Source organism: Crocodylus porosus, unplaced genomic scaffold (assembly GCF_001723895.1).
Source record: "Crocodylus porosus isolate Cpor-Errol unplaced genomic scaffold, CroPor_comp1, whole genome shotgun sequence".
NCBI classification, from domain to species: Eukaryota; Metazoa; Chordata; order Crocodylia; family Crocodylidae; genus Crocodylus; species Crocodylus porosus.
Window position 1 is genome coordinate 4059422 of NW_017728949.1, and position 19848 is coordinate 4079269.

General features: G+C 43.9%; 1 protein-coding gene across 1 annotated transcript; it reads left to right on the forward strand.

The window, feature by feature from the left end:
* The first annotated feature begins 41 nt into the window (after positions 1–41).
* Positions 42–18799, forward strand: LOC109322671 (cytochrome P450 20A1). Its single transcript, XM_019553752.1, has 13 exons — positions 42–148; positions 2019–2068; positions 2158–2324; positions 6749–6894; positions 8666–8833; positions 9789–9867; positions 10912–11027; positions 11368–11422; positions 13442–13562; positions 14707–14818; positions 16332–16396; positions 17840–17929; positions 18096–18799. The coding sequence occupies exons 1-13, from the start codon at positions 77–79 to the stop codon at positions 18256–18258; spliced, it is 1404 nt and encodes a 467-aa protein (XP_019409297.1). The 5' UTR covers positions 42–76; the 3' UTR covers positions 18259–18799.
* Positions 18800–19848: the final 1049 nt, after the last annotated feature.

The window sequence follows — 19848 nt, forward strand, 5'->3', positions numbered from 1 at the left end:
GCGGGGCGGGGCCGGGGCGGGGCCGGGCGAGCAGTGTAACCGGGCCAGGGCGGACGTGGAGAGCCTCGGCCCAGCCATGCTGGACTTCGCCATCTTCGCCATCACCTTCGTGCTGCTGCTGGTGGGCGCCGTGCTCTACCTCTACCCGGTGAGCGCCGCCGCCTCCCCCCGCCCGGCCCGGGGTTGCGGCCCGCAGCGCGCTGCAGGAGCCCGGCCTGGGGGGTGGGGCACGCGGAGGCCCAAGTAGCCCCTCAGGCAGGACCTTTGCAGGGGAAAAGCCACCAGTTACCACATGTTTTTCCTTTAAAGGAGAACCCGTCCTTTAAAGTTTGTCGATACGTGTTTAAAGTTTGTTGGCGATCCTGTCATACGTTCTTGCCGCCCACTTTTGGGTTGCGGTGCACAGTTTGAGAAACACTGATCCAGCCTCAAAGCAGAACCGTCCCCACCTGTTCCTGGGGGGCGATTTCCATCATCCAGCAGCTCTTTTATCAACTTGTAGTGAGCCTTGTGTGTGGATGCCCACGGTTGGAACAGAGCCCCATGTCCAGGTGTCCGCAGTGAGAGTGCTGACCCTGCACAACCGCACAGGTGCTTTTCTTCAAAGCGGTGATCCTCAGCCAGGCTGCCGCCACACCCCAGGATGGCTTGAGATCATGTCAAGGCTGCTGTGGGGTGCCACACAGTGTTAGTACTGTTCGGGGCTCAAACGTGCGTCACAAGGTCACGCCAGAGGTTGCAAATAGAAAGTCATAATATGGTAAACTTGCTGAACTGTTGTGGTCTTGCCCAAGTTCTTTGCAAGAGGAGAATAGCTTTATTATTTTTCCTGAAGCCAACAAGCAGGGACCAAGAACTGGCGTTTTCCAAGAGGGCCAGGAGCCTGATAGTTGGGAATCACTGCTTTAAAGAGATGAGTAATCCTAGCTAATTCTGCGGGACTGGACCCATGCTGGGAGTTAAGCACCATCCCCATGTCTGGGGATGGTGCATCCTGCCTAGTTTTGTATAGAAATACATAAATATTGTTTTATAATATTATATAGTATACAACAATGTCATGCATTGATGGTGAGCTGCACTTTTGATCATGGGTGACTGATGCCTCCTGATCCTGGAGGGTCACCAACAGCCCATCACCGACTGGGAGGGTTCACCAGGGGCCGATCACCAACAGGGGGTCCCCCTGTGGCCAATCAGCGCTGGCAGAAGTGCCAGCAGCAGACCCGGAAGTGCCACTGGCGCTTCTCTTGATGCCCCCACATTCTCCAGGAGGGGTGGCAACAGCCATTGCTGCTCCACTCCCCGGCTGGCGAGGGCCAATCTCAGGGGGGCACATTCCCCCCCCATGCATTGCCTAATCTTGAGGCAAAGAGAAGAAGATTTTCACTACAAATGTGGCTTTACTGGTCATGTCTACATGAGCAGTGGACTGCATAGTTGTTACTGCATGGTACTATACCCGTAGTTTTTTTTAGATGCTACTGCACAGTAGCTCATCACTTCTTCCCAGTAGCATCGAGTCACAGCACCTGCTAGTGCTACTGTACAGTAGCGTCTCGTGTAGATGCACCCACTGTGTGGCAAATACTACCATCTCTTTTCTGGCAGCTACAGTTAAAAATGTGTAAATCAAACTTTGCTGTCCTTTGCTGAAAACTCATACTTCTTAACTAGTTTTAAGTAAGTAAAACTGACCCTAAAATTAGTATAGATGGGAAAGCAAATGAACCCCTGATAAGTTAAATGTAATTCCCTCTGCTCCTTAGCTCACAGTGGTAGAAACTAAGTATAATAATAGGGAAGGAGAGCTCCAATTGCTGACGTATACGCATGGACTCTTATGAGAAGAAACAATTATGGCTTATTGTAAGATTTGTTCAGCGCAAGCTTGGAAGTTTATACAACAATCTTTTAAACTACTGTAAAAAGTTTGGAGCAGCAGGCCAACAGGTGCTAAAATGTGAGTCTTACAAGGTTCATGCAAAACTCTGAGGAGTGTTTTTCTTTTTCCTTAGGCTTCTAGGCAAGCTTTGGATATCCCGGGAATGGCTCCAACAGATGAGAAGTAAGTGGCTTCCTGCTTCATTTTCCTTATATTTTGCCTTTGCTGTTGATTCTGCTCATAAAAGTAAATTTTGGTTTTTGTTCCTTCAGAGATGGCAACCTGCCAGACATCATAACCAGTGGCAGCCTGCATGAGTTCTTGGTGATTTTGCATGAGAAGTATGGCCCAATTGTTTCTTTTTGGTTTGGAAGACGCCTTGTGGTCAGTCTGGGATCAGCTGATCTCTTGAAGCAGCACATTAACCCCAATAGGATATGTAAGTTTAATTTGCTTTCTCTTAGTTGCATTTCTGTTCACTGTGGTCCAGCTAAAATCAGTGAGAGCTTTGGCACAACCATCCATTGGAGTCAAAATTCACTCTCAGTGTTTATGAGGATAAGAGTAAGTTGGAACTATAATAGTGGTTTAAGCTTCTGGTACTGTTCGTAGATGAAAATGGTTGTCACTGAAAAATCACTCTTATTGACTGGCTCTTACAAAATGAGGGAGATGCTGAAAGGGGAACTCTGGGGCTGGTAGGGATCACTCATGGAGTTTGCAAGGACCAGTCTTACAGCTAATCTGAATCAAAATTAAAGAATGACTTTGGTACACAAAGAAACACCTTACTGAAATTTGCTGAGGTCTCAAAGTTGAAAGGTATGAATAATGCAGAAAAGGTTTAGAATATGAGAGAAATAATTGGACCTAAAGGAGTGGAGTAATACAATTGAAACAGAGGAGGAGAAAGACTTGGTTATGTTTGATAATCAACATTATGTCTATGAACTCTTACTAAGATGCAGCCATGAAAATGCAAATGTTATCACAGGATTTATCAGGGGAGTGTATTTGTAGTAGGGAAAGGGAAGTATTAGTGCCATTGTACAGGACCCTTGAGAGAGTTCACCTAGAATGTTGTGTATGGTTCCAATTACCAAGTTCAGGAAAAATTAATTAAAATTGGAACAGGTGGAGAGGAGAACTACTAGGATAATCAAGGGCATGGAGATCTAGTCTTTAAGAGACTAGAAGGATTTGGTTATAAATGCAGCAGAACTATGAAGACCAGCAAAGGCAAATACCTATTTAAATTGAAGAAGGTTGTTGGTACAAAAGCAAATATGTATAAATTGGCCATAAATAAGTTTGGGCTGGAAATGGAAAGATTTCCAGTCATCCAAGTGGTGAGGTTCTGGAGCAGCTTTCCAATCAGAGTAGTGGGAGCAAAAAGCCTTTAACTAATTTTAAGTTTAGGGAAGGTGATTAAGTGATGCAGTTGCTTCCACCAGCAGGGGACAGTACTTGATTACCCAGGATGTCCTGTGTTCCTTGGAACATTTTTTTTTTTTATCTTTTCTCCCCAATTTTGAAATGAAAGTTTGGATTCTAGATCAAGATTCTGCAGCTAATCCCCTTACCCCTGGCCTGTGAAATGCACAGGGCCTAGAGCTAGTTGAAAAACCCATACCGGCACCTGAATGTGATTGTCTGGGCTACAACCTAGAGCAGACATGGGGTAAGGTGGAGGAGCTTTGTGCCACCTGTGCTGAACTCCCCCTGAAGCAAGGTGAAGAAAGTCAGTCAGTTGCACATGCCTCTCCCTAATGCTAAGACATCTCCAGAAATTTAAATTTGCTTGAAAAATATGACCTGTTCCCTAATTTTTTAAATCCTGTAGTCACATCTTAGACAGAAATGGAACCTGTCATTTGAATAATTACAAGACCATTTGTGTACCTTTTCTTGCAGTTGAGAATAAAGGACAGGGTAGCCTTAAACTGTTGGTTGATCACTTAATAAAAGATTGGCTTGTAGTTTTAGTCCAGGCTTGATGCTAGTGGTGTCTCATAGGGCAATTCTCTGGGGCAGTGAGGCAATCCTAGTCCACACTGAGGTTGCTAAGGGTGTCAAACACACAAATCCTATTGACGTGCAATGGAAGTGAGGTGTTTTTAGCTCCCTTATGCTCCTTTGGAAATCCCAGCCCCAGTGCTGTGCTGTGAGGTAGAGGCAGGATCTGTTTCCATTTCCCTGTGTCATGCTTGTTTGCATGGGGCTGGGAGCAAATGTCACAGACCATTGTTGAGCATTTTATGGCTAGCAGCTGTTATGATGATGGTGAACTCAGGCTCGCTTCAGTGAGGAGGCCTGCTGGTATCCTGATGTGGTGTATGTCCTGTTGCTGCCAGTCCCATCCAACGTTTATAGTCCACTGCAAAGCTTTCCTATTTGCATGAGTGTCAGGAGAGGATGCAGGCAGGTGAGGCTTTTAGGACCCTTTTGGAGGGCATGAGTTTAGATTTGGTTCCTGGATGCTGTTCTGCTCTGTGTTTGGTTTACAGTCAGTGACAGTGGGTGATTTCCTGCTCCTGGATAATCTTTTCTGTCAACTTTGTTTATAATTACTTTGCCGGATACGTAGTGCATGAGAGAGTGTTCACTCATGTGCTGCCTCTCTGCTGCCTGCGTTCAAATTGAATTATGTTGATGTAAGTCAATAGTGGGAGCTCTGACCCGCTGAAGCCCCAGTTGAGGCTGGCTTACAGAGAGAGAGAGAGAGTAGGAGAGCTCAATACTTATAGTTTGGCCAGGCAGTTATAATGGGTGCTGACAAGATGCTGTAGAGATATCTTTAAGATACACTCCTTCCATCTTTGTAAGTGGTTATGTTTGTCTGCAGGTAACAGCTAGGAACAGTGGATTAAAAAGCCGATCCCAAATCCATTGAAACCTGTAAAAAGGCTCCCTATAAATTTCAGTGGCCTTTAGACATGGCAAAAGAAAATATAGGTGGGGTAAAAGCAAAGATTTCTTGAGACCTCCAGGGAAACATCAGAAGTTATGTCAACTGAGCTTTTACAAGCGAAAGGTGATGAGGTATGGAGAGTGTGCTACAGGGACCAATCTTGCTAGAGCAGGAAGTTTGACAGAGTGCTTAAATGGGTCCTTTCTATCTCTAGCCTCTAGAATTCAAAGAATCCTTGATGTCAGGGATTTAATCATTTTCATATATAAATGGTACCCAGGATTGCTGACATTTTGGGGTCTTTTGCTTGTGGGTATGTGAACAAGGCAGGCACTTTAACATGTTTAACTGAGAGTTCTGTGCAAGATTAAGGCAGAATAAAAGCTCATCAATGACAGTGGTGGTGCATATTACCAGGTCAAGGACTTACCAACCTCACTGCTGTGAAGAATATCAAAAATACTTGGTGAGAGGGTATAGCGTGCCAAAATTAAACTTATAGCAGCACATGCACGCACCCTGGGCTGATTTTTACTAAAATGGGAAAGAAAGACAAACTTGGATGTAGTACACTGCCTGTGACCTGATAATACTTTTTTTTGGAGGGTTTTGTTTTCTTTACTGTTTCGATTACACCTATTAAAAATGTCAAACTCCAAATATAATGGTATAGTCCAGGTTTTCTTCTTCAAAATGCTTATGTCTGATTAAATCTGCAGTAACATCTTGGCCACATTCCATGAACCCATCTATCATTCTAATTGGTTAGTAGTGTGCTGGTTGTTTAAACACTATTTGACCCATCAGTAGAGCATCATGGAGTGATTGACAGTAGCAAAAGCCACACCATGGCAAAACACTTTGCAAGAGAGATTCAGCAGAGAAATAATGACTTTTCTGCTTTCTATATGTGTAGAGTTTATTTGCTTCTGTATATCTGATCGTCCAAGTTTGTTCATGGTACCCAGTATTTGAGATGCAGGGCAAGAGAGACTTTCAAAATATATTGCCGAGATGTGCCGGAGAGAGAGAAGAAGAAACGTCATGGTCCAGTAAATAAGGTCTTGCCCTGGGATTTGAGAGATTCTATTCCTGGCTCTGCTGCTGCCTTGCTACATGATCATGCCCAAATCCCATCACTTCAATGTGTCTGTTTTTTCCTTCCACCATTTCTGTCTTGTCTGCTTACATTATAAGCTCTTTGGGGGCAGGGACTGTCCTGTGCTATGTGCATATTTCCAGCACACCCCCATAACTTTAGTTAAAAACTCCAGACACTATTAAGGCCTGGTACACTAATAGAGCATTGTACTCTCATTGACAATTTTGGGGGGTCTGAACTATGTGGAACAGCAGAGGCTTGGAGATCTGTGGAAGCCTCATATTTCTACTCAAACAATGTTGTCTAAGTATAGAGGAGTCCTAGGATGCACTAGAAATGATTTTGGGAGCAGGAGCAGTAGAAGTGTTAAGAGGGTAGTACTTGTAACTGCCCCTCTTCCCTACTCCTCGCATCTTCCCAAGGATTGGGAGGGTCCCAGGCTAGAGAAGGTGTGGGCTGTTCCCATCCTTCCATTCCCTCAAGGACTCCAGCACATGGGGCAAAGACCCCTGTCCAATTCACACTCTAGAGATCGTAGAGTGAGAGGAGCCAGTGGGAAGCAGCTAATGGCTGCTTCTTCCTTTCCTACTGTCTGTGGGAGGGGCAGGAGCAGCTGCTCCCCTTGCCTTCCCCAGACCTGGTAACCTTGGTTTCTGGAAAGCATGGAAGCCTTTCCCCACATCTCTGCTCCTCCTGATCCCTGGGATCTGTTAAGCTGGAGGAAAGTATACAAGAATTTATTCTCCCAGGAGAAACTCTTCTGAGACTGACTTCTGCTCCTCCCCACATCTGTTCTGGTTACACATATTCCAGACTCTTTTTTTGATTTCTTTTTTCCCCTTGATTGCAGCGGATCCTTTTGAAATGATACTCAAATCCTTGTTGAGATACCAGTCCGGCCTGAGTGGTGATGCAGGAGAGAGCCACCTGAGGAAAAAGCTGTATGAAAATGGTGTGACTAAGTCCTTGCAGAGTAACTTTGCTGTAATCCAAAAGGTGAAGGACTGAATCTGAGGGTCTGCAAGTCCCACTTGCCCTAGGAGAGTGGCAATTAGTGGATTGTAGTGGAAACTTGAAGAGGGGTGGTATTGGGGTGAAGTAGCAGAGTAAGGGTTGGTGGTGGAACCATAACCATGTCCAAATTTTTAGGTTTTGGGGTTTTTTTTTAATTACAGAGTTTTCACTTTCTGAGGTTTTTTTTTTTGTTGTGTAGAGGCAGTGGATTTCACTTATAAGCTTGATTTCTGTCTTCTCTCCCTCAGTTCTCAAAAAATACCATTTTTGCTTCACAATATGCCCATTCTTTATGAAACAGGGGTGTTTGTTTTGTTTACTCTAAAGTTATTTGGATAAATCACTATTAAAAGAAGTCTTTCAGAGATGAGGGCGAGGAAGGGTAGAAGGAGGTATTAATATTTCACTGGGTAATGCTTATAGGCCACATCATATTTAAAGTGGCTTCTCCCAGAGTGTTGTTAGCAAAATGGCTTTTTTAGAGTGTAATTACTAGACATTCCTGAGCAGGCCTGACATGCCCTAAAAGTCACTGGAATCTGGATTGTTTGTGAAGGGACAGACACACAGGTGCATCTCACCTTTCCATTTTAAGTTAGAATAGGGGAATAGTTGAACACACTTCTATAAAAATGCTTTCAAGTGTTCAGAGTTAGAAAACTGAAGAAATCCTGCTTTTCCTTCATCTTTCAGTTACGGTTGTCTTTGTTACTATAGCAATGGAAGGTAACACCTTTTAAAGCGAAGCAGTGGCAGTGTCTGCCAATCTGTTTAAATATAGTACAAAAATATCTTTTTGGTGGCATTGGCTCATTGCATTCAGGGTAAGGCAAGGCATGTGGCTAAAATAATTTCAGGACCTCAGAGGCAACCAGGGATACTGGAACATGTGATTTCTAGTAGCTCTGGAGTGCAACAGAGATCATCCACAGATGCAGAGCTTTTCTGTTGACTTGCCATGGCAGCCCAGTAAGGCGGCATCCCCACGAGCAGGAATGTGCAGTTTGTGGTGCTTCAAAGGATTTTGAGGTGCCACAAAAACGTATGTGGCACACGTGAATTGGTTCCCCAAAATTAGATACCGGGAATTCCTGGTACCAAAAAAACAAAGACAAAAAAAAACACCAAAAAAAAAACCGGGGCAGAAAACAGCAGTGTGGTACATGTGGTGGCAGCATGCATTGCCTGAAACCAGAACCTGGCCAGCGAGAGCCACCCTCCAGCTGCCAACCAGGCTCCATGTACACGGAACACCACTGCTGTAGCCCCAGGAGGTTCTCACCCCAGGTAAGGCTGCTGGGACCAGCCCAGGTGCTGGCCTCAAGCTCCCCTACCCCTCCTGGGGAAATCTGCCACAGAGTAGAGTGCGTGTGCAGGAGCATGGCTGAGGACAACTAAATATGCACCACTGCTATTTGTCCCTGAGGAAATGCATGTTCCTGCTTGTGGGGATGTGCCCTAATAGTGCATGTTATTAACACCAGACCAGAAGTATCAAATGGCTTAAGAGTTCCTGGCCAGTTAGAAAGGGAACAAGAGTCAAAGAAAGAAAAATCTGTAAGGGAAAAAACTTGCAACAGCCAAGGAATCTTGGGCTGAAATTTATTTTAGTTTGAGTTAATAAAAGAAAGCCCCAGGAAGAAAGTAAGTTTGAGTTGCATCTGGTATGTGTGAACTGGGTGGGAACACCTCCTCTTGCAGCTTTATTTGGATTGTGGAGACCCACGCACTTTTATGATTTCTTTCCTTTCAGCTGTCAGAAGAGTTGCTAGCAAAATGGTTGTCCTTTCCGGAGTCTCAACACGTGCCTCTTTGCCAGCACATGCTGGGTTTTGCCATGAAATCTGTTACACAGACAGCAATGGGCAGTTACTTTGAAGATGATCAGGAAGTAATTCAGTTCCGCAGGAACCATGATGCGGTAAGTCTGGGGAAAAGCCAAGGATCTCTTCCTAAGCCCTGTTCCCATTCCTCTTGTAAGTTGATAGTCAGTGCATAGCCATCATCACCATGCAAGAGTATGAGATGCTGGAACAGAAGCCTTCATCTTGCATGTTCAAGTTATGAGGTTCAGATTAGAGCAGGTATACTCTTTTTCTTGTTCTAACTGTTTTTGTCAGGAAAAAAAGAAACAGGTAATAAATGCAATAAAATTTGCATATGGCAGAGGTTCTCTTAAGGCTGGGGTTTCCTAAAGAGCCTGCAGGAATTAGGCAGTCAAATCCCATTGATATTAAGTGACATCTGTTTTTTCTGAATGCCGTTAAACTCCCTTGAAACCTCCATGTTAACTAACATGGCTAGTTGCTTTGGCCAGAAAGCAGATGGTTCCCCAGAGGGAAATTCAGTGGGAGAATAATGGTGACCCTTTTAAAACAAACATTTGCAGCTCATCTTTAAAATTGGTCTTGTGCCCTGGTGTGCTTTATATGAAAGGCTAGATAGATAAACAAGGCCTAAAATAATGGTTTTTTTCTTCTTTTTTTTTTTATATCATAAATATTAGGAATGTTGACAGGTTCCTGTAGTAGTGCTTCAGTCACTTGGACTGGGGCTGTGAGTTAAGCTATTCAGATCCCAGCCAGTGACTTAAAGGTTTCCCACTTAGAGTTTGCATGTTCTCATCTCCTCCAGCTCCCTCCTCATTGTGGGAGAGCTCAGTGACCTGTTTCATCTTAGCTCAGTATTAGCAGCACTCAGCAAAACTGTTGCAAACATAGTAGCCCATGTGACTCTGTCTGTACTTACAAATTAAGTTTCCTGTTTAGACCTACTTTGAAGAAGTAGAATTTTATTTATTTTATGTATGTGAAAAAATAAGTTAGGCAGGACTTCATGTAGTCTGACTAGAAAGAGTAACTCTGTCCCTCTTTCAGATTTGGGCTGAAATTGGGAAGGGTTTCTTGGATGGGTCACTTGACAAAAGCGCTACCAGAAAAAAGCAGTATGAAAATGGTAAGTTGTTCCACCCCTTGCATGTCAACGCTTCAATAGTTAGCATGGTGAGATTCCCAGTATCCAAAAATATCTCCCTGCATGCTTCTCCTGCAAATGGAGGTGTACAAGGTAAGTGGAACTGTCCTATGTGTCTCTGTTTCCAAGAGGAGAGGGTGTAGCCAGACTGGGAAGAGCTACAGCAAAGTCAGTTGCTCCTGCCTGTGTTCAGTTAATCAAATAACTTTATTGAAGGCAGGAACATATGCTTCTGCCACAGCCACTTCCTGATCTGGCTCCACAAGAGTCGCATAGGGCAGTTCCACCTAGTTGTCATGGTTGTGGCATCACCTTGTTTGAGAATCACTGAGGTAAGCTGTAGCAGTACAGAAGGGGGTCTACCAGGGTGCCACCAAATTCAAAAACGTTGTGGAGGGATGCTTTGAATTAGGGATACACTGATAGAGAACTTTTGGGCTGATACTGATGGCCAATTTTTAAGGAGCCATATTGGCCGATACTGATCCGTTTCCAATATGCAGCTGGGTAGCATGGAGAGCAGTGTCGGGCTCGTAAGTCTGTTGTGGGGGGAGGGGGGCCCCTGTGGTGAGGGAGGAAGTAGGGCTGGGGCAGGGCATGGGATGGAGCTCTGAGCAGCTCATCCCGGGGGGGCAGCTTTTGCCTCTGTGTGCACTCCAAGAGGGCATGGGGGGGTATACCCCCAGAACTGCACAGGGTGGGGTGAGCAGGCTGCCTCTGCAGGCTGGGTCAGGGTGGCACCAGGCTCTTCTTGGCAGGGCGCTGGGCAGGGCTGCACTTGGGGCAGGCAGTGGCAGCAGCACTGGGAGGCGGCTATGTGGGGGGCTGAAGCCATCCCAAAATTCACCATAGCCCCCCCACCAGTAAGAGACCAGTGCTGCCCCAGCCTTCCCTCTCCCCATGCACAGATCTGGGGACACCCCACCACCTCCTTTGTCTGGGCTCTGGGCCGCCATCCAGGTCACCTGTGTCTGGGTCTGTGAGAGCCCCAGGTTCTGTAATAGAATCTTACTTGTGTTTTTGAAGCTTTAATGGAGATGGAATTGGTCTTAAAGAAAGTCATAAAGGAGCGGCGGGACAGGAGCTTCCACCGGCATATCTTCATTGACTCCTTACTGCAAGGGAACCTGAGTGACAAGCAGGTCTGAACAGCTGTTGTGTAATTAAATACTGATGGAGTTTTGCTAGATCAGTTGCTAATTGCATCTTAGCATTTGATTAATTTAATTGGCTATCTTGCATCTCATTCCATCTAGCCTCTACTAACATTATATTTTTGGTAGCTTTCCATTCTGCTGCTTTAGTATTAATCATCTGCCTTCGCTTAAGAAATGTTGTAGTGGCAGTACTGTAGAGAGTTTTGTTCTTTTTTCCCATGCTGCATTTCATGCTCCCTGGGTTAGGGTGGTTTTGAATGGAGGATGTGATTTTACATTCTGTAACGTTTTCTCTGACTTGTCTGAATCAGATTTTATTTCCTAGATCCTAGAAGACACAATGATATTCTCCCTGGCAGGATGCGTAATCACTGCTAATTGTAAGTAAAAAACATGGATAGCCCTCTACTCTTTCCAAAGCAGGTTTAGGGGCTGAGCTGTATCAAAAATAGGACAGCCAGATGAATGTTTTTCTGTGCTAAAGAAAAGCAACATTTCTCCTACCTTTACTTCTCTACTGGAAATGTATTTAGGCAGGTATTTTTATAGCAGTGTTGATGACACTGCTGTATGAGGGGCATTTTTTTAGAAGAGTACTGACACAGCTTTGCAGTAAGTAGATTGAAGCTAATCTGTTATTGACAGCCCTCCCAGTAATACAGTGAGCGTTAAAATTTCCTGCTGCCATTTTTCACTTAGACTCTAAGCTTATCCAGCTAATTCTAAATTCAGTGAAACACACCAAAAGATGAAGCCCACAAAGATCATGACCAGAAATAGACTTCATTGCTCTGTGTGGATTTATAGCTGCTTGCTGATGTTTGACTGGATGCTTCAGATTCCCCTCTGGGGTACATGTGTTAACACTTTTTTAAAAGAGTTACTTGGTATTCAGATAAGGATTACGAGGAAAGCAAACATAAATAGAAACCAAATGGAAAGCTTCTATTTGTGCATAATGTCAATTCATAGGGGAATTATTCTAAACTAAAGCTATGGAACTATGAAAACCAAAGTCATCTGCTTAGCAAATCATAAAATCATGGGAAAAATAGGACTGGATGGCACCTCAGGAGGTCATCTAAGTTAGTCCGTTGCTCAAAATACAAAAATATCCTAGATAAATATTGATGTAAACTATACTTAAACTTCTAATGACAGAGATTCCTCAGCCTCTCTACATAATCTGTTCCAGTACTTAACCACTCTCGCAATTAGGAAGTTCTTCCTAATATCCAACTTGGAATCTTGAAAGAAAGTGTCTTGTGTTCGAGGGTACTAAAGCAAAACTCACCTGAAGAGAATGTCTTGACATGGTGATATGGAAAGACAGGATTTTTTCCAGAGTTTTTAGCTGTTTGTTTTTTCTCAAAGGATCTCCATACAACTCAGTGAACGGACAAGTTGGAACAATAGAGTGTCTGCTAGTTGTTTACTTTGACTTGGGAAAAACCACATTGTGTGTGCATATTTCATATTTGGATTATTTTTTCCTAATTACATTATTGAAGAAGTCTGCAACACATCATAAATAATCTATTAACTGATACATGAAGAACCCAATCCAGAGTAACTGAGAGAAGGAGTTATACACATTTTTTTTTCTCCTGTCCCATCCTTTGTCATCTGATTCCCTTTTTTAACATTAAGATTCACTTGGAAAAGGAATTGCCTTGTTGCTGTTGCTGTCTGCTTTCCCTCAGACCTGCATCAGGGAACGTAACTTAAATTCCTTCCTTGACTGGTAATAAGATTTCTGCTGAGGGAAGTACTAAACTGGTGACTGTTCAGCCACTCTGGCCACATCGCTTCCTAGCCAGCATTTCTCAGCTGTGCTCTGAGCCCTCTGTACCAGAGGTTGCTCCCTTCATCTCTGCTACAGGCTCCTTAGGGGCCTTTTAACAGCCTGTCTATTTTACGCTGAGGGCTGGCCCTCATATTGAATGATGGTATGGTGTAGTTGAGCCAGGTTCCTAAGACTGGGGAAAGAGCAGCTGTAGGGAGTATCTGACCCTTCCTAAGAGCACCTGGTTCCTTTCCTGTCTGTTAAACTGCACTCCAGGCCCTTCAGATGACTGTTCCCTTCTTGATTGGCTGTTGTCTCATCACAACAGGAAAAGGAATATTCAACGGGTATCCCTTGTTAGCAGGAACTGTCTGAAATAATTCTATTTGTCATGGAATAGTTAAAGCTTGCAAGGCAAATTTGATGCCATTACATCTTATATTTCATAAGGATGTTACCCTTTCATGTTTGTGTTTTGTGTATTTTCCTTGTGACTCTTCACTGTCTTAGCTGATTAAAACTGGAGTTACAGAGATAAGGAATACTGGACTTGATTTGTCTCCCTTAAAGAGTGATGTCTGCTGAGTCAGCACTTCCATTATTTCTTTCCTAGTGTGCACCTGGGCAGTTTATTTCCTGACTACCTCAGAAGAAATCCAGAAGAACCTCTATAAGGAGATAGACCAAGTTTTGGGGAAGGGCCCAGTTACACTTGAGAAAATTGAGCAGCTCAGGTATGTTCATTTTAAGAGTGGGAGAGGCACCTGAGCTGATCAAGGTGTTGCTATGGCAGTGGTTCTCAGCCTTTTTAGACTTAAGGCACCCCACAATAGACTCAAGGCACCCTTTAGAAAATGCAGCTCTTAGCTTTCACTCATTTTTTACTACAGAAAAAATAAGAGAGCAAAACAAACTCTGAAAGACCACAGCTGGCCAGAATGTTTTTAATGCTATGGATTCTTATTTGAAATATCTGGGTTTATCTTGTGAATCATGTTTGTGCACCTAACGGTACCAACATTAAGTGGCATCCTTGACCTGAACTGAAGGCACCCCGTGTGCTGCTGCACCATGGTTGAGAATTACTGGAGTATGGTCCCACATGCTGTAAGATGATTCCCAGGCTGGCCGATGAACTGAGGCCAATGATGAGTGTGTTTTCTAATGACCTCTAGGGACCTTGTCAATATTTGCTCAAGAAAACTGACTGGAGTAAATAAGTACATTTCCCTTTACTTCATTTCAATCTGGATTGGGTCCCATGACAAGACTCCTTGTGGTGGTCTTGGAACAGAAAGCTGTGGACAGCATACATGACCAGAAAGTTCAGGGCAAGTGATTAGGCGATGATACCTTTTTCTGTAGGCATTGGACTCATCCTGTGGAATGCTGTAGAGGATATGTTCCTGTGGGGGATTCAAAACACCTATGTCGGAACCTGAGTGTTTAGATAATTCCCCTAGAAACTTCTGTCTTTCAACATTGACTGTGTGTTTGTTATTTGTGATGCAGGAGCGCTGCAAGTCCTCTGCCCTAGTGTGCTCAGTGCAGCATACCTGCATGGGACTCTGACTAATTCTTACTGAGCCAGTGCATTGCTGAGCTGAAACTGCTGGTGCCTTCCAAAGTGTGTGTGGTTGGGAGTACAACTGAAGCCCTCCCTCCACAGCCCTTCCTCCTCCCCCAGTGCCTCTTGCTTTCTCTGCATAGATCCTGGGACTTCTCATAGATAAGGGAAAGTGTCTGATGTATGCTGGAAGCAATTTGGGACCAGACCATAATCCTGGATGCACAGGGTTCACCAGTTGATGTAGCCTTCCTCAGAGCAGCACTGCCTATTTTTGAAAAAGGGTTATTGGTATAGCCTTGTGCTTGCAGGTACTGCCGACAGGTGCTGTGTGAGACTGTGCGGACAGCAAAGCTTACTCCAGTTGCTGCACGGCTGCAGGAGCTGGAGGGAAGAGTTGACCAACATGTTATCCCCAAAGAGGTATGACATAGCTATGAGCTCACACCCAGACTCCTTGGTTGATTTTTGTCCTTTTCACGTCCAAAGGGGGACCAGTTACAGTAAGTAGTGATTACTGTCACAGTGATTATTATTCTAGCAAAGTTTACTCAGAGCTGGCTCTAATATCTGTCTAGTTAAGCTGGGAGCCTAGAATGTGCTTTTCCCTTTTCCTCAATGCGAGGGCCATTACAGAGCCCTGTGTGAACTTGCATGTGGTAGTTAGTTATAATGCTCCTCCATGCTGATATTTGGAGGGATCCCAGGGTTCAGGTATGTGTAGAAGATTGGAATTTAGGCCTGGCCTCTCATGCAGAGTAGCATCTTACTGTGCATAGTCATACATGAGTTCCAGTGAGATTTAATTACTTACCAAGTAAGGGCCTGAGCTGAAGCCCACAGAAGTGGATAGGAGTGGGGCAATGAAGCATGCTCCATGGTATTACTGAGGATGAATAAGGGTAGCAGAACTGGGCCCTTAAGTTATAAAATGCTAGTTTGCAAGCATTGCTGCATTCCTAACTGGCAGTAGAGTCCAACTGAAGTCAGGGGCAGCAGAATAAGGCCTGGTGCTGTTCCATTGACTTCACTGAAGTTGCATGAGCTAATAAGAAGTGTAACTTGATCTAGGAAGACTAACCCACATAAAGGAATAGGATTTGCCCTGTGGACTGTAAGCCTTGAGGTCAGGGATGCCAGTTTATATTGGTCAGTAAAATATCATTTACAACCAGGTAATGAATAAATAATAACAAAAAGCCCCAACGTCATTTGGAATCCACAAATGGCTGACATGCGCAAAGGCAGATTCTGCTTTTGAGTAGTCATCTGTCCTTGAGACCTGTATTTATAAGTGGTTGGATTAAACGGGGCTGGCAAAGGGTTCCATTTCATTTATACTGAGCTGCCCCCTGCTCCTTAATTTTAAGATGGTTTTGAGTAGGTTCATTATAAAATGGAAATATGCTGGCTTGTATTTATATTGAGAGGCCCTTTGGAATTGGCTTTGTCCTGATCTTTAAATCTCTTCATATGATTGAAACCTGACTGTTTTATAACATGGAGGAAAGAGAAGATATAGATGAAGCAGGTTTCATCTGCACATTCTGAACATAGGACTTACCAAGAAGAGTGGAGCCAAATAGTTCCTCTGTCCCCTAAAGCCCACAAAAAAGGCAGCTGGAGTTTGGGCTTGGCATTTAATGTGTCAGGATTAAAACACGTGGGGACAGTTAAAGTCCCTCTGAAAACGTATGCAATTTATTGGAGATTGAGAGCCTTAATATAAGTTGTGCTGCCTTTTTTAACAATCCTGTAGGGGATATCTTTGTCTGTCAGGGACAGGGTTTGCTAGTAAATGTAAAAACACATTGAATAATTTATCCTTTTTATATTAAGTTAGTTTGGACTTTTCTGTAAGGGTTGCCCATTGTGTAAAGGTAACTTTCTGGAATATTAAATACAAACACTGACTTGGGTGCCTCTTCTGTTTCAGACTCTTGTGCTCTATGCACTAGGGGTGGTGCTCCAGGACAGCTCAGCTTGGCCATCACCTTACAAGTATGCAACCCCAGGAACATTTATTACTGTTTGCTTTCTTTCTTTTCTTCCTTCCCCTTTTGGGTCCTGCTTGGATGAGCATCTGAGTAGGCTTTCAGACCTGCCTTAAGCAGCCTATTGTAGTGAAATAGAGGCCTCCAGAAGATCTCTTCAGGTCTTTGTGTTTGTCTCCAAGCACAGGATTTTGGTTAATTCCAAATATAATCTGACCAGGCTACACACTTGTGTTCACCGTGGGTGTTGAGGAGGTGGAAAGCAGATTTCCCCCCATATCTCTATCTGCAAATTCACAGACTTTCGACAGCAAATGCTGTGTGATTTTATTTTTCAGGTTTGCTGTGAAAGGGAAGCCATGATTAAAATGGAATTGGAATCGCTATTCATTACTATAAAACAATGGCTCACAGGACGAAATGTCAGTCAAAGATTTCTGTCTTTAAGAGGAAGGAAACTATCTCATTATTTCCACCCAGGAACACTAAAGAGAGGATTCTGCTCTGAAAAAACTGAATTCCAGAAGGGGGGAAATTGCTGTAGTTTGCTTTGGCCCCCCGTTGGTAGTTTTTAATGCTGGTCTAATGTCGCCTGGGCAGGAGAGAATGTAGGTCAGCTATTCTATTTGGAAGGGAAAGACAGTAAAGCTTGTGGGAGAACAAATTACACTAAGGGATCCATTCTGCCTCTTAGCCATCCGTATTGCTTCAGGAGAAAGGGGACCATGCAGAGGCCTTCTGTTTTAGCAGCATCATGCTAGCTATGGCCCCTAAGAGCTGGAGGGGATCACACACCAGAATGGGAGCTAGGAAATAGTAAAGAGTGCATTAGGATCTGGGGATTCATGTAGAAGAAGGAGGACAAGGCCTACTGCCAGATATTCAATGGCTGCAGTTATGGCTAGAGACCTACCAAAATTGCAATTTTTGCAGAAATCATAAGATCCAGCATTGCCTGTGAAGGCTTAGGCCTGGAGCCAAGCTTTGAAGTGTAATGGAAAGATTCTAATATGCAGTAAAACAGGACTGCCTTCAAGTCACAGAATGGCACATTTTCTGTAATATAATCACTCATGTTTTAAACTGCCGTACATTTTATTAGTCTCCTTTCAGTTAGTTGATTATGAGAATTTCATTTTAACTAAAGCCTGTACATGTGAGTTGTTCCCTGAGAGGCTCTGACAACCCAATGCTGAAGCAAGCTCTTCTCATTTAAATGAATCATCAGTTCTGACACCCACACACACACACACACACACACCCACACACACACACACACACCAGCTGCTGGCAATGGAAAGTGAGGGGCAATGAAAGCAGCGGAGAAGGAAGGATGAGGGAGAAATTAAACTGTGTGTACTTCCTGAAAACTGGATTAGCCTCAGTTTGTCTTAAGTGTATGTATACACATACACACAGGAAGTATCAATGCTTGTTTTGCCTTTTATAGATTTGATCCAGACAGATTTCATGATGAATCCGCCATGAAAAACCTTTCCCTGCTGGGTTTCTCAGGAAGTCAAGAATGCCCAGAGCTGAGGTAGATAAAAGAAAAATGTGCATGTGTGGTGGTGAAAAGGAGGGAAGAGCCATGTCAGCCTGTTCCTGTTAAATTCTGCCATCCCTGCTGATCCAATCTGTCAGGGCTGGCAATGATGACTTGACAGATTTATCTCATGGTGTGTTTTGTTACTCCTTCCCCCTAGGTTTGCTTATATGGTGGCTACAGTGTTGCTGAGTGTGCTGGTCAGGAAACTGTACCTGCATCCTGTGAAAGAGCAAGTCACAGAGTCCAAATATGAGCTGGTCACCTCACCAAAGGAGGAGGCATGGATAATTGTGTCCAAGAGGAAGCAAGGCAAGGAGTAGGAAAGATTGTGCTTCAGAAAGACACCCTCCAGCATCATGTCACCATTTTAATGTCATTATTTTGTTACCTTCCATTTTCTAACTCAGCAGCCCCTTGTTATTTTTTTCTAACTCAGAAAACTGTCACATTAAAGTAGAAATCATTTTTATGCCTTTTGGAGATGTAATTTTTTAAGAATGGATCTCTAGCCATTTTCTGTGGAGGAAGCAGCATAAACTTCCTGAGTTATCTATAAGAACTGCCCTTTGCATCAGATTTGTGCTTCAGCTTAGTCCAGTCTCTGCTGGATAGTACCAAAACTGGATGCCTCAGAGGAAGTGTAAAGCTTTCTAATGTAATACTACTATGGGGAACTTTTAATCCTGATCTCAGCTTCAGGCCCTAAAGGCATGAAGATTGAGCCTTTCTCTTCCATATTTTATTCAAATTAGCATTTTCCCTTTCTGTGAGTTACAGTTATAACAATATCTCTTGGCCTTTTGATAGGTTTTGGGAGAGTGTGACTATGGGTGTGAGCAATAAAATGAGAGAGGTATTTCATACCACTGTTACATCCCTTACTGTGCAATCCTGCTGGCGTGGGGCATAAATGAATGGACAGTGTAGATGTGTGCTTGTCAAACTGGAGTAAGGAAACTGGTATGGATCTAACAAAATAGCTATGGCATTTTTAATGAACTTAAGACAGGGAATGTCCATCTGGCAGATGTTGAAATCAGTGTCCAATTTAATCGGTATCAGGAATGATGTAAGATGTGCGACGAGTATACGGAGTTAGGTCACTGTGAGACTGGCAGAGCCAAGCGGGGAAGTGGAAAGTGCTGATTTTATAGTGCTGGGATTGATGCTCTACTTAACTGGAGAAGCCATTAAACCATCTTCCTCCTCCCAAACATTGGCAGCCAAGACAGCACCAAGCATAGCAAGATCATGCGGTCTCTCCACTCCTTCATTTCTCATTGTCTGAATACAGTGGTTCCCAGCATTTCTCTCTCTTAGAGCCCTTTGAGGTAACATTCAGTTTCTTTCTTGATTGTCTAAGTGTGCAGATTTGGTCATCTGTGTAGTTGCCCAAGTGCCAAAAATGTCACTTATGAACCCAGACTAGAAATATATACTGGTAGGACAATGACAGCACATTCCTGCTCTTTGCCCCCAACAGCTCAGTGACTAGGGTACTCATCTGGGAAGCTGGAGGTCTGGGGTTTTTGGCCCTTCGCTTTTACCTGGGGAGGGAGGAGTTTGAACCTTGGTGTCTCTGACTTTGCAGCACAACATTCTAACGACTGTACTGCAGGTTAGTTATTATCCAGTCCATGCTCTATTCCTTTTGAAGCTGGCCTTTTGGGAAGCTGTGGGGTGGAGAGAGAGGCAGCCAGAGGGTCTGTGGATCAATATGGTGGCTGCTGGCCTGGAAGAGAAGGGATTCTGGGTATTACCTGGGGTCCTTGCTCCCAGTGAGGTAAAAGCTTATACCTGCCACTGTCCTCCATCCATTTTCTTCCAATAACTATGTTAGCAACTCATTTTCAGAAGGAGTTCCAAAGGAGGGCCTAACGACTGACCTATGGCATGGTGGCTAGAGTACT